Source organism: Mus musculus, chromosome 7, assembly GCF_000001635.26.
Source record: "Mus musculus strain C57BL/6J chromosome 7, GRCm38.p6 C57BL/6J".
Lineage (NCBI taxonomy): Eukaryota > Metazoa > Chordata > Mammalia > Rodentia > Muridae > Mus > Mus musculus.
Genome location: NC_000073.6, coordinates 27,115,227 through 27,134,624, shown reverse-complemented (window position 1 = coordinate 27,134,624; position 19,398 = coordinate 27,115,227). Strand labels below are relative to the sequence as shown.

At 46.3% G+C, this 19,398-nt stretch overlaps 1 protein-coding gene across 1 annotated transcript; it reads right to left on the bottom strand.

Moving 5' to 3' along the window:
- Positions 1–964: 964 nt before the first annotated feature.
- Positions 965–14,670, bottom strand: Cyp2f2 (cytochrome P450, family 2, subfamily f, polypeptide 2). The gene is made up of 10 exons (NM_007817.2): positions 14,610–14,670; positions 12,884–13,074; positions 12,628–12,790; positions 9,622–9,771; positions 5,274–5,434; positions 4,732–4,908; positions 4,190–4,331; positions 3,268–3,455; positions 2,010–2,151; positions 965–1,409 (listed from the first exon to the last, which is right to left on the bottom strand). The coding sequence occupies exons 2-10, from the start codon at positions 13,052–13,054 to the stop codon at positions 1,228–1,230; spliced, it is 1,476 nt and encodes a 491-aa protein (NP_031843.2). The 5' UTR covers positions 13,055–13,074; positions 14,610–14,670; the 3' UTR covers positions 965–1,227.
- Between the last annotated feature and the right edge of the window lie 4,728 nt (positions 14,671–19,398).

Sequence of the window (19,398 nt, the reverse complement as noted above, 5' to 3'; positions counted from 1 at the left end):
CCAGGGTCCTTTGGAATAGCAGGAAGTGCTCTTAACTGCTGAGCCGGCTCCCCGACTTTTTTTTTTTCTCTTTATCTCTACTCTCCTCTGTCTCTGACAATGTTTTCTTTTGTCCCTTTGCAGCCTCTGGTTTATTGAAGGGTAGTGGTTAGAGCTTCAGTGTCTGTGGTGAGTGCTCCAGTGTGATCTTGGGCAAACCACTGCATCTTTCTTAGTCTCAGTTTGGTCTGTAACATGGGGTAGCAATCCTTCTTTGTTCTATAGGGAGAATTAGGGGTGTCATCGAGAGCTCTTTTCTTGGGAAGCATAGTTTAGTCTTTTGTAATCGTCTCTCTCAGGCTCTCTAGCTTCCATCCCACGGGCCCCGTAGTTGATATCTCCCCTGGTGACCTTTCCCTCCTCGGTCTTGGTTTCTCTGCCTCTCTGTCTTTAGGCCCCCACATTCTTTTCTTTCCAGCTGGTTTCCAGAAAACGTTAACTCCCTTCCCCCTTGGTTTGCAGTACTGGAGACCAGACCACGGGAGCCATACATGTTTGCAAGAACTCTATTAGCGAACTATATCTTCAGTACTTTCAAAAATTAACTTTGAGACAATTAAGTTGACTTTGAGCTCATTCAGTAGCCTAGACAAGTCTCTGACTTTGCATCTGGTAACTATAGGAGAGCCTTGGGATGGGCGTGTCTTCATTCCCTCTGCACCAGACCTTCTACTTCCTCACCATAAAACAGTGGTTCTCAATCTTCCTAATGCTGTGGCCCCCAATAATTCCTCAAGTTGGGGTGATCCTACACATAAAATTATGTTTGTTGCTACTTTATACCTGTAATTTTGCTGTTGTGAATCATAATGTAAATATCTGATCCCAGATGAGTCTTGTGGAAAGGGGATTCGACCCACCGCTCTTCGACTGCTGCCATCACGGGTTGATCTCTTCCAACTAATTCAGCCAAGTCAGATATACATCAGTTATTAAGATATTTACTAGGAAATGATACAAACAGACAGGAAAAGGGTGCATCATAGAATAGGTTCTGTGCGTATAAGACGGGTATTTCACCTTTGTCACGTCATTCTTTCCATGAAGATGGGCTTAAGATAGGCGGGGTAAAGTACTGATACGTGGCAGGCCCAGGGTTAAGGGAAGATCATGTGAGAGAGATATCAATGGAGGCCTATGACAGTGAACCCCAACTGGAAGAAGGACAGGGGTCCCTGGGCGCAGTACTCAGCGAATGTGCATACACAGCTGGAAAGGCCTTGGCAAATTGCCCAGCCCTGAGCTGAGCGGGGTCAGGTCGATGTCCTCAGGATCCACCAGCGGCTGCAATGTGAAGTTCTGCAGAATGGAGGTGAAGTATATGAAGAGCTCCATGCGCGCCAGTGGCTCTCCCAGACACAGTCGACGTCCTGTGTGGGCAAGAGGGCCGAGAGCAGAGGTTAGGTAAGAGAGCATGGGCTGCATCCCATATTCTTAGAGGAAAATGTGTGGGTTTGAAGATCATGATCGGGGATATCGCTGACACAGGAGGGAATGAAGCCGAGGAAGCTGCCGATATGAATGCAACTGTCTGGGTTCAAATCTTGTATCAGAATGTTACCACAGATGGGACAGAACTGGGGTGCAATCCACTGTGATCTGGCTACGGAGCCCAACTCATTTGGCCCCTTCTCAGAGACAGCATCAGGCACACAAAAGGCAATTTATCTGACATTAGTCCTCATTTCCTCCTTCTTGTACGGAGTAATTAGAATTCCCGCCTCCTTCGTTTCCCAGTCCCCTTCCCCCAGCTCCACACCTACCCCCCACCCCCGCCCCCGCTGCAAGGTAGAGTTAAGAAAAACCAGGGCCAGCAGCGCCACCTAGTGGGAGTTTAATAATCATTCTTAAGCGGCTTTCACCTTGGTGTTAAAGGAACCAAATTGGAAAAGGGAAATTTCTGTATGCTAAGCCAAGGATGGGATGGTTTGAAGAGTAGGGTTAGAGTTACAGTTCACTCCATCTCTTACCAGCCGAAAATGGCATGAAGGCGGGGCTCTTTTTGAAAGAATGATTGTCGTCCAGAAAATGTTCAGGATTGAACTCCTGAGGCGTCTTGAACTGGTCCGAGTCGTAGTGCACAGTGTTAAGGAGTGTGATGACATCTGTGCCCTGTGTGGGCGAAGAGACAGTCAGTGAATGTACTCTCACTGAGGATTAACAAAACTTTATTTTATGTCTAAGTGTTTGCCTGTGTGCAATATGGGTGTAAAGTTTCCTGGAAATGGTGGTTGTGAATTGCTATGTGGATGCTAGGAATCCAACCTGGGTCCTTTGGACGTGCTCTTAACTGCTGAGACATCTTTCCATTCTGAAAATGGGTTTATTATTAATTTTTTCCCCCAAGCTCGAGTTTCTGTGCTGCAAAGATGGAGCACTAGGGATTTGAAAAGGTGGGACTCTACCTAGGTCCCCTAGAGATAGGTGCTAGATGCTGTTGTTGAGGTCTGAGAAATGGATGTGGGCCACCCTTGGTCCTGAGCTTTGTAGAAGCAGACGCGGGATTTCTGAGTGGGGGTGTGCTGGGGTGCAAAGTGGGGTGGGGTGGGAGTTGGGGTGGAGTGTTTGGAGAGGGTGTCCTCCAAGAATGGTATTTTGGCCTCAGGAGATGTTTAGATAAAATTCCAGAGCCCAGTAGTTCTGGAAAGGGGTCTGAGGAAGGGGCTTGAGATAGGAAGGTGTATGGAGTTCCGATCTCTTCTGATATGAAGGAACTCTGTTTTAAAGCATCTAAAATGGCTAAGCCAGGGGTGGTAGAATTCCAATACACTGGAGGAGGAGGCAGGAGCTTCGGGAGTTCAAGTCCAACCTCAGTCACGTAGGGAGTTCAAGGTCAACCTGGGCTATAAGGGAACCCCCCCCCCAAAAAAAAAAAGACTGGGGAGATGGTATTAAGGGCACTGGCTACTCTTGCAGAGAACCTGTGTTCAATTCCCAGCACCCTCTTGATGCCTCCCAACCATCTGTATATTCAGTTCCAGAGGCCACAGCGCCCTCTTTTGGCCTCCTTGGGCACTGCATGCATGTGGTACACAGCCATTTAGGGGAAACACCATACATGTAAAAAACAAAATTAAATATTGGAAAAAAATATTGGCAACTTCCCACCTCTGCTGATTGGTACCCTGGGAGCTGATTGCTAGGGTCTAGGGTACCTCTTAGCCAATTACAAAAGCTTGAGGTACCCTTCCTAGGTTACCCCTATGTCATTTTAGGAGCCCAGCACACCTTGGGTATCAGGAAGCCCCGGAAAGGTGTGTCCCGAGTGACACGGTGAGGCAGGTTCATGGGGATGACGTCAGCAAAGCGTTGCACTTCGTGGATCACTGCATCTGTGTAAGGCATGGATGTACGGTCTTCCAGCGTCGGCATCCGCGAGCGCCCCACCACACGGTCAATCTCTTCCTGCACGCGGGCTGGAGGTAGAAGGAGAAGGTAGTGAATGATGGTCTCTGAGGAACCGCTGGGACTGGGGCAGGTTTGTGGGAGTTCATGGGACAGGATCAAGTCAGAGCTTTTCTAGTTGTAGGCAGTGGCCTGTCATCATTGCACGCAGGAAGCTGAGGCAGGAAGATAGCTGTGAGTTCTGGTTAGTCTGGGTTTCAAAGCATTTGTTTTCAAGAGGGAAAAATGTTGATTGTTGCATGGGTTTCTGGGTGTGAGTTTGTGTAGGTGGGCTTTAGGGCTGTTTGGATCCTAGGATCCTCATTTGATTTCTGGAAGGGCTTTGAGGCTCATGGACCTAGTGTGTGGGCAGTGCAGCTATCTCCCGCAAAGCCAGGAAGACACCCAGGAGGCGGAGCCTGGGGAAGGGGAGGCTTATGTGCTGGAGGGAGTCATGTTATTCAGAAGAGTTCAAGGTTCTTAGCAGACCTTGTGACTGGGTCTCAGGGGCGGGGTTTTGAGATGACAGAGGAAGAAGGATTCAGAGGCCAGACAGACAGTCGCATGTGTTGTGGGCAGGGCCAATAGTACTCAGGTATGGTCGGGAATGGCACTGTGTGGACCCTGAGGGCCTCTTAGTTGGTTTGGCTTGTATGAGAGGGTTGTTAATGGAGGGCTCTACTAGACCCTCTGGACGGGGTAGGGTGGGGGTGGAGGGTAGGAGAAGGGAGGAGGTAATGTAGAGGGGACATTGCTGCCCGTGTACCTTGCACTTTGGGGTATTTCATAAGAATAAGGAAGGCGTGACGCAGTGTGGTGCCCACGGTTTCTGTGCCACCGAAGAGCAGGTTGTGTGTGGTCATCAGCAGGGTATCCATATTGAAGTGGCTCAGTGGGTCTTGCTTCTCCTGTGGTTGAAGGATGGTACTATGAGTCAGGGACTGGGAGAAGCTTATACTTCGGAGCCTCTGTGATCCACTCAACTGCTACCGTCACTAGTCGCTGGCTCTGTCCCTCTCTTGAGCTAACTTTTTTTTTTTTTTTTTTTTTTTTTTTTGGTGGGAGCCGGGTAGTGTGAAGGGAGAGAGAAAAAGTGACAAGGCCCAAGGTGAACAATTTGGCCAACCACAACGGCTTAATAATTTGTTAATTGGTAGTCGCTTTGGGCAGCTGTCCAGCAGGGCCAGGTGCCACAGCTTCAGGACTCTACCCAAACTGAGATCTGTGCACGTTTGAGGCGGGGAGCGGGAGGGGGCAGCAGGAGGGCTTCACACCAGCCTAGAGGGAGAATCTTCATCCTACAGCTACCTGTGCCATCTTTGTGAGGAAGCAGTCGATGAAGTCCCGGGGAGAGTTGGGGTCCAGGGAATCCTGGTGTTCGCGGACGCTGCGGGCAATGAGATCTTTCATGCCTCCAAAGTTCCGGAACAAGCGTTTGTGTGGCCCAGGTATCCAATCAAGGACACTTGGGAAGATGTTGTACATCTGGGGACCAGAGTTGGAGAGGCTTCGTGAAGCAAGCTTGGGGGTTGATGGATAGGCTAAGCAAAGCAAACTTAAATCAACTCTGACCTGGTCTTGTCATGGGCAGCCAAGTTCTGCAAGGGTGGAACGAGAGTGGGAGGGAGGGGGGCAGGACAGAGGAGGATGGGTGGACCGTGTAACTGGGGGTGGGGTTTTAAGGAGGAGTTCTTTCTATTTTGTCTAGCTTGGTCAGGAACTTGTGGCAATCCTCTCCCCTCGGCCTCCTTAGTATGGGGTTTATAGGCATGTATCTCATCACTGGCCCCTGGTACATTTTTGGACCCTGTGGACCCATGATCCCATCTGGTTGACCTCCGAGTGCTTACCTCGCCCCAAGGGCTGCTCATAATCTTGAAGTTGTCATTGATAAAGTGGATGATGGTGAGCAGACGCTCATCGTCATAGTCGAAGCGACTTCCGAAGACGACAGAGCAGATAATGTTGGACACAGAGCGGCTCAGGATAAACACGGGGTCAAAGGGCTTGCCTGAGGTGGAGAGATGAAGTAGGTCAGTGTGAAGCTCTGCCAATACAACATGTGCCAGATGGAGTGCTCCCACGATTCCTGCTTGCTCAGAATTCACCCACCGTGAGACAGCACCTCACAGTCCAGAATGCTCTCACGAGGCCACGCAATGTGCAATATGACAGGCCACGCAATGTGTGATATGACAATACTCCTAAATAATTTGGCAATGTCATGTACAACAAAACTCTTGCAGAACAAGAATACATTACACTGCCCACAGCACGGCACACAGGTATCATAGCCAACAGCTGCCCACAAAATCACCAGTGAGTACAGCCAAAGAGTCCTAAGGGTGGTTAGCACCTGTAACCCCTGCTGAGGCAGGATGGTTGCCTCAAGTTTGAGGTCAGCCTGGGTTATAAGGCTCAAAACTGTCTCAAAATCAGACAGCTAGGGACCAGAGGGCTTCCTCAGGCTATTAATGATTGCCTATAACTCCAGGAGATCTGACCTTCCTTATGACCTTGGCAGGCACCCCTGAACACTCTGCATGCCACAAACACATATGCATACAAGTAAACCCTAAATTAATAAAAAAAATAGACATTTGTTTATAGTGGTTGACCTCTGCAATCTCAGCACTTGGGAGGCAGAGGGTAGGGATCAGGAGTTCCAGGTTATTCTTGGTTGCATAGAGAGTTTGAGACCACCCAGGGCTATGAGAGACTTTGTCTCAATGAAAGAAACCAAACCAAACCTCATAAACCAACCAAGCACAAAATATGCCAGTACAGACAGCCCAGGGACATCCCAAGGCGCAGTCGCAATGTACCACCTCATGGTGTCAGTATACTCCAACATCCGGCTGCCAACATACAGCAGTAACTCACAGCAACTCATAGGATAGTGCAGAACACACTGTAGTATCCTGGCAGCAGAAGAGGTGATGCATAGTAAGTTAACATTGGGGTGCAGCAGACTCACAGTGAAGTGTCATACACAATGCCAGAGGACAACTTTACCTCAGGATAGACCACAAACATATTGTCTAACCTCTTATCATTCAACAGCCAAACACACTATAGGATACAATAAAAGCAACAAATGCTAGGTCAGGTGGTGCAGGAGGCCTGTAATCCCAGCACTTGGGAGACTGAGGCAGGAGGCTCATTGTGAGTTCCAGGCCAGCCTGGGCTACAGAGTTTCTGTTATGAAAACAAACAAACAAAACTCACATTTCAACACAACATTTAAGGTGTAAGAGCAGAAAGTCCAGAAAACAGTTTCTGGAGGTAGGACTTTGCTTTGATTCTAGTGTGGGCTCTTAGTCTCCATGTTTTTTTTTTTTTTTTTTTTTTTTTTAAATCTGAACCTCAGTTCCCATCCATAAAATGGGCGTGGTGATAGACTCCTCCTCATGGAGCTCTTAGAAAGAGTCAGGGAAATTTATAACTGAGACTTGATCCATCATGGGGCTGCTACAAAGCAAACTGCTGTGGAAGGTGGAACACTGGACATCACGAGAGTCCATCTCCCCACCCCAGGATCTTACCTTAGATGTGATGTTATTCAGAGTTTTGTAATATGGGGCTGGAGAAATGGCTCAGTGGTTAGGAATATGGACTGCTCTTGCAGATCACATGGGTTTGGTATTCAGTACCTACACTGGGCAGCTCACAATTGTCTATACCTCAACTCTAGGCGGACCCAATGCCTCTGGTCTCTTCAGGCAGCTGCACTCATGTGCATACACCTCCCCCAGACACATAATTTAAAAAGATCTTAAAATCTCAAAAATAAATTTGATAATGAGACTATTCTGAATTACCTGGGTGGACCTTAGTAAGGTCCTTATAAAGAAGAGTTAAGTGCATATAAAACAAAGTGTGTTAGCTGGATTGGTGGTGGCACACGACTTTAAGCCCAGCACTCAGGAGGCAGAGGCAGGTAGATCTCTGAGTTTGAGCCCAGCCTGGTCTACAGGCAAGTTCCAGGACAGCCAGGGCTACAGAGAGAAATCCTATCTTGAAAAAAAAAAAAGTGTGTTGGTGGGGAAAATGAGGAAGAGGAAGAGGAAGAGGGAGGTAGGGAGAGAGAGAGAGAGAGAGAGAGAGAGAGAGAGAGAGAGAGCATTCTATTGACCCCCTTAGTACTTTGAATCTATAAAACCATGAAAAAGAATGAATCTGGCTGGGTGTGGTATCTTGCACCTGTAATTGAAGCACATGGGAGAGAGGCAGGAAAATTGCTATGAGCTCGGGCTACAGAGTGACAACCTAGGTAAAACAAGCAAACAATTTGTGTTATATTAATATAGTGCATTTGTGCCAATTGAAAAAATAAATTTTTATGTATTTGGTGTGTGCATGTGAGTGAGTGAGTGTGTGTGTGTGTGTGTGTGTGTGTGTGTGCACACGCGATGACATGAAAATGAAGGTCAGAGGACATGCTCTCTCCTTCCACTGTCTTGGCCAGGCTTGGTACCAAGTACCTTTGTCTGCTGAGACATCTCACTAGCCGCATTTGTGGGAATGTATCAGAGCGTTAAGAAGCTAACATAAGCAGCTATGACCACGCTTACGTCACATGTGATCCCAATTTTTTTCTCCCAAATCCAGTAAGATTTGGAGAGCAGGGAAGAGTTGTTGTGGCTGTTTTTTGTTTTGTTTTGGTTTGTTTGTTTTTTCCCCCCTGCATTTCTGTTTCTTCTGTAAAATGGGGCAGATTCTGAGACTCCGTCGGTTTATGTGATTTTCTTTTCTTGTTCAGGAACTTGATGTACTGTGAAGACTGGCCATGAACTCATGATCCTCTTGTCTCAACCTTCTGAGTGCTAATGAATTTTTTAGAGAGATGAGCATACCCAAGGGTCTTGGAACTGTAGAAAACTGTGATTTTGTAGAAAACTGTGATTTTGTTTGAACTTTGTATTGCTGACATAGAACTGAGGTCTTATGCACACTAGGCAAGAACTTTGCCACTGAGCCACACCCCCAGCCCCTCACTGGAGGATTCTAGCCAGGGGCTCTACCACTGAGCCACACCCCAGCCCCTCACTGGGGGATTCTAGGCAGGGGCTCTCCCACTGAGCCACACCCCCAGCCCCTCACTGGGGGATTCTAGGCAGAGGCTCTACTATTGAACTATGCCCCCAACCACCTCCTGTGGGATTCTAGGAAGGTGTTCTACCTTCTTAATTATAAATCCCATAAGAAATAAAATGATCAACCCCCAAAGATATTTAGTTTTAATTATGTGTGTGCACATACATGTGTGTGGATGCCCGGAGGCCAGAGGGTGTTGGATCCTCTGAAGGTGGAGTTATAGGAAGTTGTGAACTACGACGTGAGTTCTGGGAACTGAACTGAAATCCTCTGCAGGAGCAAGAAGTGCTCTTAATCACAGAGCCATCTCTCTAGTCCTCTTTCCCCTCGCCCCCTGACATTTTTTATTTTTGAAACAAGGCCTCATGTAGCATAGGCTGGTGAAGGTGGAGTTATAGGAAGTTGTGAACTACGACGTGAGTTCTGGGAACTGAACTGAAATCCTCTGCAGGAGCAAGAAGTGCTCTTAATCACAGAGCCATCTCTCTAGTCCTCTTTCCCCTCGCCCCCTGACATTTTTTATTTTTGAAACAAGGCCTCATGTAGCATAGGCTGGTTTCAAACTCACTATTTATCCAAGAATGATCTTGAAGTCTTGGCCCTCCTGCCTCCACCTCCTGAATTCTGGAATTACAGGTATGCACTACCACATCCAGGTCCAGCTGTGATAGATTCCCCTGAACATTTTAAATTAGGTTTATTCACTTAAGTTTGTATGTGAGTGTTTTGCCCGAGTGTGTGTATGCACCATAGACGTACTTGGTACCTGTGGAGGTCAGAAGAAGGCACTGGACTCCCTGGGATGGGAACTATAGAACTACCGTAGGCATATGCTGGGAACTGAGCTGGTGCAGTTCAGTTGGCCAGCTGTGTGGTAAGTGTTTGAGGATGCCATCATCACGCCCACTAGGAACAGACAAGTTGGGACATCACGCCAGAGCTGTGATCATTGGGCAAGCCTCAGGGGCCCTCACCCCCACCAACCCCCAGGAGGACAGTTCACACCATAGGCAGTGTGAGAGGCCTCCAGGAATTTCTGCTCACATCCAGGTTCTGGAGCCCACTAGTGGGATGGATGCTATCCCCAGGGTGTGGCCTGACCTTCCATTTTCCTCAGCACCTCCAGCAGGAAGCTGCCTTCTTCCAGGATCCGCTCCTCGATGCTTCTTTTTCCCATGCCAAAGTTCCGCAGGATTTGGACAGAGAACCTTCTGAGGATCTTCCAGCGCTCTCCATCGGAGAAGGCGATGCCTGGGAAGAGGAAAAGGAACGGCAAATCCAACTGGCAACCATTCCCAAATCACAGCCACCGAGTCATCTCTTCCTGCTCCATCAGGAGGGGGATTCTAAACTGACTCCGCAGTTCTTCCAGCAAATCCTTCCCGACTCTTGGGACTGGACCAGGAGCCTGCTTTGGGCTCCACAGGACTCTGGGCTTTCCACTGATCATGCTGACTCTGTATTCCCTTGTAACGACCTGTCACTTTGAGGTGTCAGAAGGCAGAGTAAAGACACATTTTGTGTCAAAATGACCTTTGAATTGTCATCAGACTTTGTTGATTGTTTATTGATTATTGAGTGCACAAATAAGATATGTAAATAAGAAAAATAAATATTGGGACACTGGAAACTTGTCCTAGGACAAGCACGGTCTCTGACCCTTTGTACAACCTTTCATGGAAGTGAGTCTCTTCCCCCTCTCTCTTTCTCTCTCTCTCTCCCTCTTCCTTCCTTCCTTCCTTCCTTCCTTCCTTCCTTCCTCCCTCCCTCCCTCCCTCCTTCTTCTTCTTCTTCTCTCTCTCTCTCTCTCTCTCTCTCTCTCTCTCTCTCTCTTTCTTTCTTTCTGGAAAATAAACATTTAATTTAAATTTTGAGAAAACATCCCATTTCTAAGCATCAGTTTACCCTTTTTGACTCATTTCTACATTTTCTCCAAAAGGCCTTTGTTGGTTAACCTCATTGGAAATGTCTGTGAAGAGAGAAGCTCAAAGGAGAAACTGCTTCCAGTTAATAGGCCCGTGGTTGTTGTCTGTCAGGGCATTTCTTAATTGCTAATTGGTATAGGAGAGCCCAGCCCACAGTGTGCAGTACTATCTCTAGGCAGGTTCTTCCCCACTTTCTAAATCTTTTGGTACTAGGATTGATTGACCCAAGGGCCACATAAACACAAAGGCAAGGACACTATCACAGTACCACCTTTCAAAAAGTCATAACCAAACCAAACCCTTTTGCTTTTGTTCTTGACAGTGCCTTCCTATGTAACTCTGGCTGGCCTGAAATTCATTCTGCAGACCAGGCTGGCCTTGAACTTGCAAAGATTCCTGTGGTTCGGCCCATCAAATGCTGTGATTACAAGTGTGTGCTCTCATACCGGACTCTCTTTTCACTTTTACTAATAGTATAAGATTGTTACATTTATTTATTGGATGTGTGTGTGTGTGTGTGTGTGTGTGTGTGTGTGTATACACATGTGCCATAAATATGTGAAGGTCAGAGTGTAACTAGCAGGAATCAGTTTTCTCTTTTTACCATGTGGGTTGCAGGAATTGAACTCAGGAGGCTGGAGAGGTGACTCAGTGGTTAAGAGCACTGACTGCTTTTCCAAAGGTCCAGAGTTCAATTCCCAGCAACCACGTGGTGGCTCACAACCATCTGTAATGGGATCTGACACACTCTTCTGGTGTGTCTGAAGACAGTGACAGTGTACTCACATACAATAAATAAACAAATCTTAAAAAAAAGAAGAAAGTAAAAGAAAAAAGGAATTGAACTCAGGTAGTCAGTCTTGTCAGTAAGACCCTTACCTCTTGAGCCATATCACTGGCCCTACATTTTATTATTTGTATTGATACCAGCTGTCTTCCTCAGTCACTCTCCACAGCTGTTTTATTAAGGCAATGCCTTTCACTTGAGTCCAGAGCCTGCCAATCCAGCTAGTCTGGTTATCTAGCTCTGGTGATCCCTTGTCTCTGACTTGTGTGTGTGTGTGCTGGGATTACAGGCAGCCACTGTGCCCACCTGGCATTTATGTGAGGGCTGGAGCTCTGAATTCCCAACCTCACACTTCTGCAGCAAGTGCTTCACCCTCTGAGCCATCTTCCTAGGCCCTGAACTCTTTCACCCTGTCTTGCCCTGGCTGGTCACCTTCATCATTCAGGACCTCTGGGGCAGGAATTCCTTCCTGGCTGGGTCAGGTATGTTCTTTGGGTTCCTGCAGCTCCTCAACACAGTTCTGACCATGCCGGGATGTCACAGTCTCATGATGGCCTCTGTTTTAGGAATCATGGGATAAAGTCTTGTGTGTTATATTTCTTTTTAAAAAAATTTTTTTTCATGTGCAATTGGTTTCTTGCCTGCACATATTTCTGTGTGAGGGTGTCAGATCCCCTGAAACTTGAGTTACAGACAGTTGTGAGTTGCCATGTGGGTGCTGGGAATCAAATCTGGATCCTCTGGAAGAGCAGTCAGTGCTCTTAACCACTGAGCCATCTCTCCAGCCCCAAGTGTTGGATTCTTAAATTTTTAAAAAATTTCTTTTGTTATAGTAAAGACTTGGCTGTTGAAGAAGAAAGAAGATGAAGGAGATGGTTCAGTGGGTAAGGTGCTTGCCGTGCACGCACAAGGACCTGAGTTCTATTCCCACCACCCACGTTTTGCTAGGCGTGACCATGACTATTCCTGGTGCAGTGGTGCAAAGACAGGTGGAGACAGACTCTGTCACAAACAACGTGCAAACAAACACCCTCTCCCCAAATGAGATAGGATTTGAAAGGGGGGGGAACACTGATGTAGGCCTGAAAGAGATTGGTGAGACAAAGGCTAAAATAACTCGGCTACTTGATTGAGTGGAAATTTGATGATGTGGTTGAGATAGAGTAAGGATGGGGTGAACGTAGGGTTCGACTGAGTGGACGTGGAGGTTGGTCAGGTTGCTCAGTTCGAGGTGCTGGAGGTGAGGTAGATCCTACCCTCCTTTCAGCATTGCTTGTCTGCATCCTTCATGAGGTCATTAGTGAGATCTGCAGCTCTGAGTGGACAGCTTCTCACCCTTATTCCCTACCTAGATATGCAAGGGCTAGAGGCTGGAGGAGGTGAGGGTGGGCTTACCGTTGCCCCTGGTGAAGTTGAAAAAGACGGGGTATGCGCCTCGGCCACTGAACTCCTCCCCTTTGTCCACAAGAGCCTCCTTCACAGTTTGGTATCCGCTGAGGACTATCACAGGCCTGGACCCCAGGTACACCGTGAACACCGACCCATACTCCTTGCTAAGCTGGAGGTAGAAGAGAGAGTTTACAGGGGGCTTAGTGGCCGTGGCAACCCTTCCTGGCTCCATTGCCCTTTGCCCTTGCCAAGTCTCCTGCACCTTGGTGAGGGAGGTCAGCAAGTCTTGGGAGCGAAGCTGCAGCAGGTTTCCCAGGATTGGGAGAGGTTTGGGTCCTGGAGGCAGCTGGCCCTTGCCCCGTGAGCTGAAGGTCAGGGACAGAGAGATGACAGCCAGGAGGAGAAGCAAGATGGCTGTGCTCACACCATCCATAGTGAAGGCAGCTGCAGCGCCTGGAGGGACAAAGAGGGAGAAGTCAAGTGTGGGGTCCCCCTACTTAGTTCTTCTGGAACTTTCCTCCTTTGAACCCAGGCAATGGGACTGTGGAGGGAAGGGGAGGTGGAGTGATGTCAGAGTGTTAAGAGGGAGAGGGGGAAGAAGGAAAAGGGGAGAAGGAAGAGTGTGTGTGAACACAGACTAATTGTCAAAACATAAACGTGCGAAAGGAATGCAGAGATAGGCAGAGACAGACAGCTACAGAAACCCAAAGCAACAGTCACAACATAGGAAACAGTGGAATCTATGTCTTTTCTGTTTACGTAGCTGTATTATCTATCAGCTAACAATATATTGTCCATTAACCATCTATCTACTGATAGTCTATCATCTATCAATAATCCATCTAACATCTATCTATCTATCAATCATTTTTCATTTATCTCTCATCTGTCTATCTTAAACCATCTACCAAAACACTGGTTCTCACAAAAAGAAATAACAAAATATAGAGAGACACGCAGAGATGGGTACAGACAGAGAAAATCACAGGGAGAGGGGAGAGGGGACAGGGGAGAGGGGAGAGGGGAGAGGGGAGAGGGGAGAGGGGAGAGGAGAGAGGGGAGAGGGGAGAGGGGAGAGGGGAGAGGGGAGAGGAGAGAGAGAGAGAGAGAGAGAGAGAGGGGGAGAGAGAGAGAGAGATGACTTCAGAGAAAGAGAAAGAAGAGAGATGGCGTTGAAGAGACGGATGCACACACACTTTTTTCCCTGGTCTATTAAGACAGGGTCTCACGTGGCAGGCCATGCTGGCTTCAGATTAATCCCAGCTGCAGCCTCTTGAGTGCCAGGATTATAGGTATTCACTGCACCTAGCTCAGAGATGCACACCAAGAAACAGAGTCAGACCAGCCACAATGTTGCACACCTGCAACCCAGCATGGGGGAGGCAGAGGCAGGAAGATATTAAAGGTTTGAGGTTAGCCTTTCTACATAGTGGGTTTCTAGCCAGTCCAGGGCCATGCACACAATCTTGTCGCAGGAAGCAAAACAACAAAACAAAACAAAATAAAACAAAACAAAAAACCCCTTCAAATAAAACAACAATAAAATCCCAAACAAATGAGCTCAAAGCCAAACAAACAACAACAAAGATGCCAAACAAACAACAACAAAGACGCCAAACCAGAAAACTATGAAACCATCCAGTGATAGACACTGCAAAATAAAGGATCTTAAAAGACATGTATTAAAATGACACCCATGATATTGCTGCTTGTCAAGTTAAAAAGAAGAAAATAAATAAGGAATAAAGGGTGTGGGGAAGTGGGGAGATGGATGGGAGACGGGAGAGAGAGAGAGAGAGAGAGAGAGAGAGAGAGAGAGAGAGAGAGAGAGAGAGAGAGAGAGAGAGAGAGAGAGAGATCCTTTTAAAAGGGCCTGGAGACTGGAGGACAAACGGCATGCATGGTCCACAAGCTGAGACAGACATACAAGTCCCAGAATTGATTTGCAGAGACAGAGACAGAGACCTCTCTTGGGAGCCACCCCTCACCTGTATCAGTATTCTGCAGCAATGTTCTGAAGTTCTTGTGTGTGCTGCAGTGTATGTGTGTATGTGGGGGCAGGGCATGCCCTTAAGTTGTCTCTCCATGCTCCTCCTCTGCCCTGCCTTCTTTCCTGGTTCTTCCAGTGATTTTAATCTCCTCCTACCATCCTAGCATACCTTGTCTATAGACCTTGGGCTCTTAGCCAGCTGGCATGGTGGGGTAAATGTGGCCACACCTCTAGAACCCTCTGTCACTTGACTGGGTCTTCCTGGCTTGAAGGCTGACCTTAAATCCCTTTTGTGTGGACAGTACTTGCTATCTGCCTTAGGACAGAGCAAAGGCTTTCCGACTCTGGACCCGGTTCTTGAGGAGAAGGTGGGGTTATGGGGTGTTGGCTAAAATAATTAACAGGCCAGGGAGGGAGTATTGTGATCTAGTACTGGATCCAGTCCTAGTTTGAGCTCTTCTGTTCTGTGTTTATGAGTTCAAGTCCAGTTTTGCTTCCCTAGCTAGGAGGCCTTGTGTAAGGCCCATTCCCTTTCCATTGAGTCCTCATTTCTGGGCATCTCTCTCAGTGGATTCTTCTTGCAGTCTTGCAGTTTGTCTCTGAAATTCTATATGACTCTCATTCTGTCTCTCTTAGTCTGGCAATAAAATATCCTGAGACACGTATTAAAACAACACACATATGATATTGCTGATTGTCAAGTTAAAAAAAAAAAAGAAGAAGAGAAAGAAGGAAATAGAGACTAAAAGGGAAGGAAAGGTGGATATGTTGTAGCCAAGGGTCTGGCAGACCCTTAGAAGTGTATCCATCTTTGCTGTCCTTCTGAAGGGTAGGAGATGAGGCACTTGGAGTCATCCTTTCTCTTTAAGATTATTTTAAAAATTTAATTATGTGTATGGATCTGGTATGTGCATGTGAGTGCAGTTGCCCACAGAAGTCAGAGTCAGATTCCCCGGATTTGGAATTGTAGGCTGTTGTGAGCAGTGCAGGAACCAAACTTGGAGTCTCCGTAAGAGTGGTGCAGGCTCTTAACCCCCGAACCATCTCTCTAGTCTGGTCTTGTGTGACCGTGAATGTCTTAGAACTTGCTATGTAGCTAAGGGTGACCTTGAACTCTGGAACTTTCAGCTTCACCCCTGGAATGATGGCACTATGGGCATGTGCATCCGCACCTGGTTTTGGTAACTGGCGAGGATGAAATGCAGGGCTTCATGCATGGTAGACAGACCTCCCTGGCCCTCCCTTTCTTTCTCTCTGCGTTTCTCCCGTTCTTATCTCCCAGTAAGTTCTTGTAGGTTGTATCTCTTCTATACTATTGGCTTCTATGGCTTATGCTTCTGTGACTGTGAGTACAGTGGGCTTAGGCTGAAGGACGGTTAAGGAGAAAGGCAGGGCCACAGAAAAGGGATCGCAGACTCAAATCACACTCTCCCTCACTGCCTCATATAAGGTTCTCCTTCTGTTTTCCTGAGTCACTGCCCCCATGTCTGTTCTTGGCTCTCATCTTGGAAACTGTTCCAAGTTTCTCAACTTCTGTCCAGATCAGAAGGATAGAGTGCCAAAACCAGAGTTGGCCAGGGTGAGGGGAGAAGTGAGTTAAGGTCTAGTAAGCCCTTGGAAGTGCACCAGGCTTCCTCTGCCCTTCTGGGAGGCTGTGGGAGAGGAAGTAATTCAATACTTTAGGTCTCAAGTACTCAGTGAGATGGAGGTGGGGCAGGTGGTATTGTTACAGCCCTGGACAGGCTGGTTAGGGCTGGTCCCAGGAGAGGGGTGAAAACTTCCTTGTGGGATTACAAGCCTCCTGTTTCCCATAGCAGCAACCCCTACTTCTGGTGGGGAGGTGCAGTACGGGCTCCACTCCAGTCCTTTGACTTGACTTGAATCTGGTTCGAGGGCTACCCACGTGATGGCCTCACTGGGGGAACTCAGGATTCATGAAGGGTTGTTTTAGGAACTTCGTGTTTTTCTTCTGTTCTGACTTGCTGTGCTGTTCCAAATGGAACTTGGACTCGAGCAGAGATATGCTTTAGTCTTTAAGCTTGGTGCCATTGAGATTTTGGGGCTTATAATTTATGTGGAAGGCTGTGCCGTGTGTGGTAAGATGCCAGAAGCCATTTCTCCATCCATCTGGTTATGATAGAACCAAATGGCTTTGGAGGTTCTTCCTCGTTTTTGTTGTACACATTCTGTTTAGATTTATTTTGTTTTATATGTATGAATGTTTTGCCTGTGTGTATATCTGTGTACCAAACGCATGCCTGGTGCCTGAAGAGATCAGAAGAGAATGTTATATCCGCTGGAACTATAGTTAGGGATAGTTGTGAACTGAGCCAAATCTTTTACAAAAGTTATCTCTCCAGCCCTACGTGTGTTCTTTTTCTTTCCTTTCCTTTCCTTTCCTTTCCTTTCCTTTCCTTTCCTTTCCTTTCCTTTCCTTTCCTTTCCTTTCCTTTTCTCTTATTTTCTTTTTTCCTTTTCCTTCCTTCCTCCCTCCCTCCCTCCCTCTCTCTTTCCTTCCTTCTTTCTTTCCTTCCTTCTTTCTTCTTTTTTCCCCCTTTTTTTCCGTTTTTGATTCTGGAGATCAAATCTAAAGCCTTATATATGCTAAACAACCAACTGATAAAAGTTCTACCACTGAGCCACACCCCCAGCCCCTCACTGGGGGATTCCTGGCAAGTGTTCTACCACTGAGCCACGCCTCCAACCTCTCACTGTTAGGTTCTAGGCAAAAAAGTATAGTTACCAATAATGCACCCAGCCCATTACTGGTTGATTAGACTCACTCTTGATTTTGTAAGACTTTGAGGTACATCCATAGGTTATTTACTTAAGATTTCATGAATATTTATGTATTTGAGACAGGGTCTCACTATGTAGCTTTGGCTGGCCTTGAATTCACAGAGATCTGTTTGTTTCTGTCTCCCATGTGCTGGGATTAAAGGCATGCAGCACTTTGTCTGGTGCTTTGGCCTTAAAAATATTTATTTTAGCCATGCGTGCATGGTGGCACATGCCTTTAATCCCAACACTCAGGAGGTAGAGGGAGGTGAATTCCCATGAGTTTAAGGCCAGCCTGGTTTACTGAGTGAGTTTCAGGACAGCCAGGGCTACACCCAGAGAAATCTTGTCTCCAACAAACAAACAAAACAAAACAAAAAAAATTTATCTTATTATTTTAAATTTTGAGTGTGTGTGTGCACATGAATTCCAGTGCCTGAGGAGGGCTGTGGCATCAGGTTTTCTGGGGCTGAGTTATAGGTGGTTATGAGCTATTTGCAGGTGCTGGGCACCAAACTTAGGTCCTCTGCCATAGCAGGACTACTTCTTTTTTTAATTAATTTTTTCACACACTATATTTTGATCATGTTTCTTCCCCTCCCCAAATCCTTCCCAGATCCTCCCAACCTTTCTACCCACCCATCTTTATGTTCTTTCTTTTTATTAAAAAACAAGGACAAAAACAGAAGAAACAACTTTACCTCTTGACAAAACCCATAAAACCCCAAGTCAAAACAAACAGGCAAAAGACCAATGAGAGATAAACAAATAGATGACAGACAAACAACCCCCCCCCCCCCCCGCCCCAAGCCTCCCAAACCTCCCCAAAGCAAAATGAAACAAAAAGACCACAAAAATACAGTTGAGTTCCTTTCCTGTTTGACAACTATGAATTCCTTTGGCCTGTCTTTCCATTGTCCTCAGTTATGGCAGAAACCTTGCTAGTTTGGATTGGTAGTTGTTTTCTTTTAAAACTTGAAATACATCCTTCTAAGCTGTCCTGAACTTTGAAATTTGATCTGAATCATCAGCTGTTATTCTGATGACCATACTTGGCTTTGTGCCTCTCCTGCCGTTTTTCTTTTTTCTTTTTTCTTATTTTGAGACAGAGCCTCTCCACATCCAGGTCTGACCTGTAACTCACTATGTAGGCTGGTCTGCAACTCTGAGATCCATCTGCCTCTACCTCCCAACTACTGGGATAAAAGGCCTGGCCACTTTCTGCTGTTGAGTGCACACACTCCTTGTTCTGTATATTTAGTGGTTTAGGACTGATGGGCGATTTTCTCTTACCTATCTGGCTTGGCCTCTCTTTCCTTAATGTTGGGAGAATTCTCTATGATTTTGTTTAGAATGTTTTTCTAATGCTTTCAGAAGAAATTCTACTTCTATGCCTGCCTTTCTTAGATTTGTTCTTTTCATAGTATCACCAATATTTTGCAAAGCCCCGGTCCCTTCTTCTTATTTTAATTTTATTCTTGTTGGGACAGTCTAACAACTCTCTAACTCTACCCTTGTCTTCAGTCTCAGATCTCTGTCCTCTTTTCAGTCACTCTGTCTTCTCTTTGGTCCGCTCTGTTGGTGAGATTTTCTATGGAGCATTTGTTCAACTTACTGTGTTTTTCATTTCCAGCATTTTAGTTTGGATTTTTATTAAAATTTTGGTCTCTGTTAATTCCTCTTTTATATCTTGTATTGGCTTCCTCATTTCATTCAGCTGTTTGTGTCCTTCTGGAATTTATTCTGGAGTTAATTTTCTTTTTCTTTTAAAAATTTCTTTGAGCATATTTATAATAAATATTTTTGAATTCTTTGAGATTCCATCTAAATCATTCTTGCTGGAGGCAATTACTGTGGTATTGAAAATTTTTGGAGGGTTTATATTGTCTTTTCTTTTCACATTTCTTGTGTGTTTTCTTTTTTTTAAATTGGGACTTGGCTATCTGGAATTAGGTCATGGTTGAATTTATTAATTTAAAAATATTTTAAAATTAAAGATAACCAATATT

Bases quoted from the DNA above. Each gene is read 5' to 3' on its own strand.
- Cyp2f2 (NM_007817.2), bottom strand. From the start codon at position 13,054: ATGGATGGTGTGAGCACAGCCATCTTGCTTCTCCTCCTGGCTGTCATC. The intron at 5,435-9,621 runs GTCAGGCCACAC...TCTCCACCTCAG, and splicing joins GGTGCTGAGGAAAATGGAAG to GCAAGCCCTTTGACCCCGTG. The intron at 4,332-4,731 runs GTAGCTGTAGGA...CTTCAACCACAG, and splicing joins TCCTCACAAAGATGGCACAG to GAGAAGCAAGACCCACTGAG.